The following is a 10,140-nucleotide window of genomic DNA, read 5'->3' as shown; positions in this document are numbered from 1 at the left end:
TCACCCCAGAGCTCACCCTGGTGGAAAGATTGGGAATATTTGTAAAGTGTCAGCAGAGCTGAAAGTATTGATATCTCTGCTCAAATCCTCTCTGTGGCTGTGCCAGGGGGCTGAGCTGATCTGTCCCTAAACTTTCCTAATCACGCTCTCTTTCTCACTCTCCCCCTCTCTCACTCTTTTCCTCTCTCTCTTTTCCTCTATGTCTCTCTCTCTCTCTCTCTTTTCCCTCTCCCTCACTCTTTTCCTCTCTCTTTTCCTCTCTCTCTCTCTCTCTCTCTCTCTCTCTCTCTCTCTCTCTCTCTCTCTCTCTCTCTCTCTCTCTCTCTCTCTCTCTCTCTCTCTCTCTCTCTCTCTCTCTCTCTCTCTTTTCTCTCTCTCTCTCTCTCTCTCTCCCTCTTTTCTGCTCTCTCCAACTCTCTGCCCTCTTCAGCACTTTGGAGACGACCTTCGACAGCACAGTGACCACAGAGGTCAACGGGCGGAGCATAACCAGTCGCTCCGCCCCCATGACCTCCTGGCGCCTCGGCCAATCAGCCCCAAGCCCCCGCCTACAAGCAGGTGACGCCCCTTCTATGCCCAGTACCTACACCACAGTCCCACCACCTCGGACGGGTGCCAGCACAGGTGGCGCCACTGGGCGGTACGGTCACTCGGACTCCTCCCGGTTTGTGTACAGTGCCCCCCTGAGGCGAGCAGCGACGGCAGGGGCGAGAGGGGCCGAGCAGGGGGAGAAGGGAGGAGGGCCGGAGGGGATGCTGGAGATGGACATGGCAGGGTACATGAGCGACGGAGACATCCTGGGGAAGAACGTCAGGACAGATGACATCACCAGTGGGTAAGCGACTATGCCATAGACAGAATAGAATAGATTCTTTATTGTCCGTTGGTTAGAAGGTAAATGTGTCTTCTGCTTTTCCCAACACCCCCAGACACACACACATTCAGGGTCAATCCTGTTATTGAAGAAAATAATCACAGTTATTGCCAAGGCCTTCGCGATTCTTCCAAATGGAATGGTGAGACAGGAGAACATATGAGGGGCGAAGAAGTTGTGGCTTTCACACAGCTATTGAGCTGCGACGGGAGGAATTCACCATACGTGTACATTCCATACCAACTCTCAATAGTGCGCTGGCTGACACATCGCTCAGTGAGAAAGAATAGCCCCAGATCTATTGTACATCACTGTGTTAGCCGTTCCTCTGTGGACACTGATAAGTGCTCTTCCCCAACACCCACATGATCTGTGTCCCAGATGGCACGTTATTCCCTATATAGTGCACTACATTTGACCAGGCATCATAGGGCTCTGGTATAAAGTAGTGCACTATAAAGGGAATAGGGTGCCATGTGGAACTCATACCTGCATTAGTTCTCCCATCCTATTTGTTCATGTATGAAATTGATTTATTGAACACCACCCGAACGAACCATCCACATTAACTATGATTAAGTTACTGTAGGGGCCAAACGTATAGCACCTAGGGATGAAAAAGTGATTAGCTGAATTATGATCCTAATTATCTTAAACCTAATGTGCTTTCATGTCCTATCAGCCGTCTCTGATTACAACCCTGTAAATGTGTGCGCACACACGTGGGCATGCACACACGCACACACACTCCCAATACACACACACACGTGGGCATGCACACACGCACACACACTCCCAATACACACACACACGTGGGCATGCACACACGCACACACACTCCCAATACACACACACACGTGGGCATGCACACACGCACACACACTCCCGATACACACGCACACACACTCCCAATACACACACACACGTGGGCATGCACACACGCACACACACTCCCGATACACACACACACACTCACACTCCCAATACACACACACACACTCACACTCCCAATACACACACACTCACACTCCCGATACACACACACACACTCACACTCCCAATACACACACACACACGTGGGCATGCACACACGCACACACACTCCCGATACACACGCACACACACTCCCGATACACACACACACGTGGGCATGCACACACGCACACACACTCCCAATACACACACACACGTGGGCATGCACACACGCACACACACTCCCGATACACACACACACACTCACACTCCCAATACACACACACACACTCACACTCCCGATACACACAGTTGCGAACACAACCCAGCTTAGTGATGTAGTTTCTTCTTCGTAGGTACCTTACAGACGGTGGTCTTCACCTATACTCACGGAACGTCGGTCGTGCCCCTGACCTGAACACGGCGCTAGAGGTCACCCAGAGGGTGGTCAAGGAGGTGCACGGGGACGCAGACAGGTAAGGGCGTGGCTTCCTCACAACTATTTGGGTTACTGGTGGAGGAAGGTGCAATTTCCCCTAGCTGATGATCTTGGATCATTATTGCATTTTCTCCACTAACGATTAAGGCTAGGATTGGGGGAGGCGAAGCTGATCCTGGATCTGTACCTTTGGGAAACTTTAACATGGAGCGGTACTTGTGTTTCTGGACCACAGCTAGTTCTCCAACTCTATAGACTGCATTGAAACCAATGGGAGAAACTGTGGTTTCTTGATTGAAGAATACGATTAGTTGAGTCAGTTTGTGTTACTGCTTGGGCTGAAGCGAAAGCCTGCTGCATCCACATGGTACATTGCAGATCAAACTCCACAGTTTCTCTCATAGCTTTTCATATTAGCACTGATTTTAACGATAGCTGGAAGGTTTTACTAGCAGTGACTGTGATATGTGGTTGTTGAATGCACTGAATGTAAGTCGCTCTGGATAAGAGCGTCTGCTAAATTACCAAGATGCAAATGTAAGACGAGAATGCCCTTCGCCAGAAATGACACGCTCTCCAGTCTCCCAGACAGAGAGGAAGCTGCCGTCGCAGACCGGGCGAAAGAGAAGTGTGTCATTGATTTCATTCTGTCCAGCTGTGATTTGATGACATGCTTTCATAGAAGTGGGGAGGTGATGTCACAGCGTGGATATAGGGATTCTGAGAAGACTTAAATTAATGTGTCCTTGGAAGTTTGAGAAATGTCTGTAAATTGGATGCAGTAATCTGCTGGTTACTCTGTGGACTCCCCAGATTCATTCAATTATCAGACTCCACGGTTCTGGAGGCAGAACGTTTTCAAGCTTCTAATAAAATCTTTGGTTTGATAGTAATGTTTAATTTCCTATCTGTTCTATTATTATTATTTATTTTTTATGCATTTGTGGTTCCGACTATAATGGTAACTGTCATTATTTGACTGAGGCGAACAGGAGGACAGAATAAGAGAAAGGGTCTGAACAGAGTAAATGTCTTGTTGATTTATCAAATAGGAAGAAAAATATTTTGCTTGGTGTGTTTTCCTTTGTGCTCCTAGACTTGATCATCAAACGGTTGTTTTGTATACTGGAGGGTTGGAGGTTCTCTGTAGCAGTCAGAGGAGAGAGTCAGATCATATCTGGGACTTTCCAACCGTCAAAGCGGCCGGTCTGAATACAGTATAACCTCTACGCTCGTCACGTTAACTCTCATCTCACTGTCAGCCTGTCAGCTTCCATCTGGAGGTGAACTGACTGATAGATCCAAGCTAATCAAACGCGTCAGAAGTCCAGACCACACTGTCCACTGTGCCGTCTTCCCTCATACTCCACTTTCACTCATATCGCCTCCAGACCTGGGTTTATATACTATTTGAAATAATTTAAAATATTTGATCTAAGCTTGATTGACTTGCCCTGACATAATAAACCTGCTTCTGGCAGGCAAGAGCAAACGCTCAAAGTTTTTGAATGATTTCAAATACTATCTGAACCCAGGATCGCCTCCTCCTGCATGTACTGCGCTCTATTCACTACCCCTAACTAATCCATACCTAACTTTAAGATGACAGCGTGACTTTCACTGCAGGACGTAGTTGCATAGTCTGGCACCTCAGGGATAATGGGATATGTAGTCTCTGATCCCATTGACGTGGGAAGGAGGCCAGGTATAGCAGCCTAGATAAGGATCTTTCAGGAGTGAATTACGGAAGGCTGCTTTTTGCCCGAAGGAGGGCAAATCCCCCTGCTCTAATGCTTCCTTCCTGTCTGCCTCAGGATCTGCATCCTAAATGGCACCCTATTCCCTATATAATACACTATTATTGACCAGGCCTCATAGGGCTCTGGTCAAAGATACTACACTATATAGGGAATAGGGTGCCATTTGAGATGCATCCAGTGTGTGTCAGTGTGTGATTGTAGCGCCTGACATTTCTCAGTCCCACTGACATCTGACGGGCTCTGGGAAGGAAATTAATTTGGGAGCCTCCCGCTCTTGTGCAGTCTCCTCTCTCTCTCTCTCTCTCTCTCTCTCTCTCTCTCTCGCTCTCTCTCTCTCTCTCTCTCTTCCACCGTGACGGATACACTCAAATCATTCTCATCCCAAAACTTTTGGAACACCTTGGAACATGCAGAAGTCCATATTTCCTAAAGCCCCTGCCTAACGTTGCCCTAACTTTCTCTCCTGTCCTCTCAGCATCCAAACTGGTCCTACATGCTGCAGTATCTCTTCTCACGTAGAGAAACTGTGCTCTCTCCACAACAGGAGCATCTTTACGGAGATGGTTGACTATAGGCTTGTTAGAAGCAATGAAGACTTGCTTTGATGCCTGGTGTCCTTTGACCTGGAGTTCCCACTTGCATCCTCACTGCGTTTTCACAGTCAAAGGTCTGGTAGTTAGCAGTTTACTGTGTGAAAAACTCCATCCTGAAATTCAGCTTTAAACCAACCAAATCAATTTAACATGTTAAACCAATTTAACTTCTCAATTGAAACTTTTGGGCTTGGTTGTTAAACTTGATGGACTGTTTTCCTGGACCCAGATAAAGCCTAGTACCGGATAAATCAATAGAAATACTCTGTAGGGAATCTGAAATTGCTTTTAAGTCCAGGAATAGTCTTAATCTGGGTCCAGGAAAACAAACCGGCACTATTCCACCCAAAATGAGCTTCTATCTTGGGACTAGTCTTCCTTTCCATTGGTCACAGCTCCCTGACAAATTACAAGGCCTAATTGAGAAGGTAAACAGGCCCATCCTCAGCCAGAGACAGAGAGATGGAGAGAGAGAGAGATTTGGAGGAGGTCCTGTAAAAAACAAAAACGTTTTTTTTGCATAAAGAGCTCCGTTGGGGCTCATTACCTTTCATGGTTATGTCTGCTAACCAACGAGTCCCCTGGCAGCTCTCAAGGCAGCGGTATCCGCAACACTACAGAGGCTACCTAGCTAAATCCATCTAAATTAACACTGATTGGGAATGGTAAGTAACATTTGAAGGAAGAGACCATCTGGTGCGGAAACAGTGTGGATTTGTGTTTGGTGCTAAGGAGTTTAGTTGTTTTTTTACAGTAGGCTGCCTAACAGTTGGAGTGGATGTGTGCTTGAGTCTATTCAATACTGATGTCATAAATACATATGCCACTAATGCTCAATCGAAAAAACAATGCATTGTATTTACATGAAGCTGGCTTCGATAGTTGAGCTGGTGATGTGAGGCTCTGGTTTGCTCAGTCGATGTTGCCCTCGTCCTTTGTAGAATCTTCCGGGTTGTCGTGTGAGAGGGTCACGTGGTCTGAGAGGTTCATCTCACTCTGAAGATTTGTCCGCGTCGGTCAGTGTTCTTGTACTAGATTTGAGCATATTTTCAGCTGCAGTCTGATATATGCTAGTTTAGTATGCACTTGATCTTTAGGAGATCAATAGTTCAGAGTTCATACCATGTCATGTGTGGAGCAAGCTCTCACGTTTCCTGATCAGTAGAGTTGAAATTAGAATTATCCCTTTTCAACTTGGGGTCAAGTCCTCCCGTTATTTGGAACTAAGGTGACTTTTCATCACGGGGGCTTTTATTGAAATGTAGAAAAAGGGTTGGTTCATCATTTCCAACCAATGTCTATTCACTTGGCCGTGGCCGCTGAGTGAGCATCAGTTTACTTATGAAAACAATTCTCTCATTTAGAAGACTAAATATCACATTACATCATTTACATCAAATAGTTTCATCTTCACTCATTCATTTTATACAAGAATTAGATGCAAGCCTCATAACTGAGGAACCTGTATAAACAGAGTTAGGGTAATGTGCTGTATTGTCTTTCATGAGGTCACAAACATGAAACAAAACGGACTGGGTCGTAGCTGGCTTCTCCACCGACCGTTTACACATTCTCAAATTTTGGGATGTAGTAGAATTTGTCGGGAGAGTTCCTTTGTTCTACTGTGACCCTCTCTCTCCCATATTGCATGGTCAGGGAGACAAGAGTCTCTGCAAGGAATTTACTACGTGGTTGTAAAGTCGTAAAACTGCCCCCCCTCCCTTCCTAACAGGAGAGGGGGACACTGCTTTACAAAGGCTCATAACCATGCCAATGGCCTCATAAAGAAGAGTCCTATAGAGATGGCACAGTAGCACTGCCAGTCAATGGCCTCATTCTCCTGTTTCATTAGTGTTGAGACTTCTTTAAAAAACATGTATTTCACCTTTATTTAACCAGGTAAGCTAGTTGACAACAAGTTCTCATTTACAACTGCGACCTGGCCAAGATAAAGCACAGCAGTTCGACACATACAACAACACAGAGTTACACATGGAATAAACAAACATACAGTCAATAGTACAGTAGAAAGAAAATATATATACAGTGTGTGCAAATGAGGTAAGATAAGGGAGGTAAGGCAATAAATAGGCCATGGTGGCGAAGTAATTACAATATAGCAATTAAACACTGGAATGGTAGATGTGCAGAAGATGAATGTGCAAGTAGAGATACTGGGGTGCAAAGGAGCAAGATAAATAAATACAGTATGGGATGAGGTAGTTGGATGGGCTGTTTACAGATGGGCTATGAACAGGTGCAGTAATCTGTGAGCTGTTCTGATAGCTGGTGCTTGAAGCTAGTGAGGGAGATATAAGTCTCCAGCTTCAGTGATTTTTGCAGTTCGTTCATCCTCCTGTTTCACCAGTATTGAGACGTCTTGCACCGCCAGACAAGACTCATCCTCCTGTTTCACCAGTATTGAGATGTCTTGCACCGCCAGACAAGACTCATCCTCCTGTTTCACCAGTATTGAGACGTCTTGCACCGCCAGACAAGACTCATCCTCCTGTTTCACCAGTATTGAGACGTCTTGCACCGCCAGACAAGACTCATCCTCCTGTTTCACCAGTATTGAGACGTCTTGCACCGCCAGACAAGACTCATCCTCCTGTTTCACCAGTATTGAGACGTCTTGCACCGCCAGACAAGACTCATCCTCCTGTTTCACCAGTATTGACAAGACTCATCCTCCTGTTTCACGTCTTGCACCGCCAGACAAGACTCATCCTCCTGTTTCACCAGTATTGACAAGACTCATCCTCCTGTTTCGTCTTGCACCTCCAGACAAGACTCATCCTCCTGTTTCACCAGTATTGAGACGTCTTGCACCGCCAGACAAGACTCATCCTCCTGTTTCACCAGTATTGAGACGTCTTGCACCGCCAGACAAGACTCATCCTCCTGTTTCACCAGTATTGAGACGTCTTGCACCGCCACCCTTTAGACCTTTGTTAGCAGCTAGCTGTGTTAATGCCCTGAGGCTGCAGCAAAACTTGCGTCAAAGGAGACGGCCGTCAGAACAAAGCCTCTATTCACTTTCAAGGTGATTCACATGAAAGAGAAAGGTCTTGAGTCAATCCTTGAGCCAAAGTGAAGGATAATCATTCCAAGCCTTTCTCACCTTCTCTGAGGAGAATTTTGGATTCTGACAAGGTCATTTTATGTACTGGCCTTCAGCATTTGTTATGGAAAATGCAATGGAAGAATGGCTACAAATTTGGTTCTGATGCTGTTACAATCTGAAATTCCACCTCCAGGAACAGAATTCTAAGCAAGTGATGCATTTCCCCCTAAACGGTGTTGCCAGTCTGCAGTAGACACAATAACTAGTCAAACTGTGGCTTTTCTACATCCACTCTCATGATCTGGCATTATGAAATAGTTGTGACTTCTACTCTGGCTAAAAGCCCATCTAAAAATAGCCCAACTCATGCATCATAAATGAGTGTGTGCTCATTGCTCTACTGTCAGGCGAGGCTGTCGAGGCACAAGCGGGTGTGTTTTGACACGACAGCCTCCTGATTCTCAGCACAGGCATGAATAAGTAAAGGGCTCTGCTTTTAGCGTCTCTGTGTCTCTAAGTCCCTCTGCTGCCTACATGGAGCCAGCTAGAAGGCCGGACAGGTGATGGCAGCTGGCTCTGCACTTTCCTGTTTGAAAAGGAAGCTTTGGGGGATTGGTGTGTGTGTGTGTGTGTGTGTGTGTGTGTGTGTGTGTGTGTGTGTGTGTGTGTGTGTGTGTGTGTGTGTGTGTGTGTGTGTGTGTGTGTGTGTGTGTGTGTGTGTGCGCGGCTGTGTTGTGAAACAGCAGACACACACTGATCCAGACAGGAGGGAGCGGTTGTGGTATCACTTCATGGCTCTGCAGTGCTGACGTAAGCAGGACAGGGGATGGTTTTTGCAGAGTCATTGACAAAGCCAGTTATTATATAAGGGTTGTGCTTCTGGTACAGTTCATGTGCACTAAAGCAACCACTAAGGGCACCACTAAGGGGACCACTTGAAAGGAAAGTGTCCTTGCTCACAACCTGAAGTTGTTATTTGTAGGACTTTCTGTTTTTGCAGTCAGTTCTAAAATACTTTACTGCAATGTCCAAAACAGTACCTGCTGTGTCAGATAATGTGCTTTCAAGTAATGTTGGAAGATGTTTCATTGTAGATATCGGTGTCCTGCTGTGTGTGTGTGCCGTCTCTTAGAAATGGAAAAAGCACTGTTTCCTCATTGCATACACTAATTATCTATTTGTTTACCATGGCTCAGAGTGAAACAATGTTTTACTTTGAAGCTCAGTGTTTCTGGTATTTCTTGTGCACTGGTATTGGTCCAAGTTTCTCTGGCATTCCCCATTCAGAAAACTGTATTCATCATTAACCAGAGTAATATTCTCCTGGGGAGGAAGGGCCTGTCATGAACCCATTGACCGTACTAATTAAAGTCTAAATAATTTAGTAGAGTCAATGGTGTAAGGAATGGGCACAGATTGTCACATATATGTATTCTGGTCCTAATGTAGGAGGGGGATATCATCTCTCATCAGGATGATGTATCATCTCTCATCAGGATGGGGTATCATCTCTCATCAGGATGATGTATCATCTCTCATCAGGATGGGGATATCATCTCTCATCAGGATGGGGTATCATCTCTCATCAGGATGGGGTATCATCTCTCATCAGGATGGGGATATCATCTCTCATCAGGATGGGGTATCATCTCTCATCAGGATGGGGTATCATCTCTCATCAGGATGATGTATCATCTCCCATCAGGATGATGTATCATCTCCCATCAGGATGGGATATCATCTCTCATCAGGATGATGTATCATCTCCCATCAGGATGGGATATCATCTCTCATCAGGATGATGTATCATCTCTCATCAGGATGGGATATCATCTCTCATCAGGATGATGTATCATCTCCCATCAGGATGATGTATCATCTCCCATCAGGATGGGATATCATCTCTCATCAGGATGATGTATCATCTCCCATCAGGATGATGTATCATCTCCCATCAGGAGGGGGATATCATCTCTCATCAGGATGGGGTATCATCTCTCATCAGGATGGGGTATCATCTCTCATCAGGATGGGGTATCTGCTCTCATCAGGATGGGGTATCATCTCTAATCCGGATGGGATATCTGCTCTCATCAGGATGGGATATCTGCTCTCATCAGGATGGGGTATCATCTCTCATCAGGATGGGGTATCATCTCTCATCAGGATGGGGTATCATCTCTCATCAGGATGGGGTATCATCTCTCATCAGGATGGGGTATCATCCCCCATCAGGATGGGGTATCATCTCTTATCAGGATGGGGTATCATCTCCCATCAGGATGGGGTATCATCTCTCACCAGGATAGGGTATCATCTCTCATCAGGATGGGGTATCATCTCCCATCAGGATGGGGTATCATCTCTCATCAGGATGGGGTATCATCTCCCATCAGGATGGGGTATCATCTCTCACCAGGATAGGGTATCATCTC

The 10,140-nt window shown here is 45.9% G+C and overlaps 1 protein-coding gene across 1 annotated transcript in view; it reads left to right on the top strand.

The window, feature by feature from the left end:
• nav3 (neuron navigator 3) overlaps nucleotides 1–10,140 on the top strand; it is a 292,679-nt gene that overhangs the window by 205,223 nt on the left and 77,316 nt on the right. The window contains 2 exon segments of the mRNA XM_065021393.1: nucleotides 431–835; nucleotides 2,203–2,322. Coding sequence (XP_064877465.1) covers nucleotides 431–835; nucleotides 2,203–2,322 — 525 coding nt within the window.

This window comes from Oncorhynchus nerka, linkage group LG8 (assembly GCF_034236695.1).
Source record: "Oncorhynchus nerka isolate Pitt River linkage group LG8, Oner_Uvic_2.0, whole genome shotgun sequence".
Lineage (NCBI taxonomy): Eukaryota > Metazoa > Chordata > Actinopteri > Salmoniformes > Salmonidae > Oncorhynchus > Oncorhynchus nerka.
The sequence above is the reverse complement of the archived record's forward strand: the minus strand, read 5'-3'. Positions and strand labels throughout refer to the sequence as shown.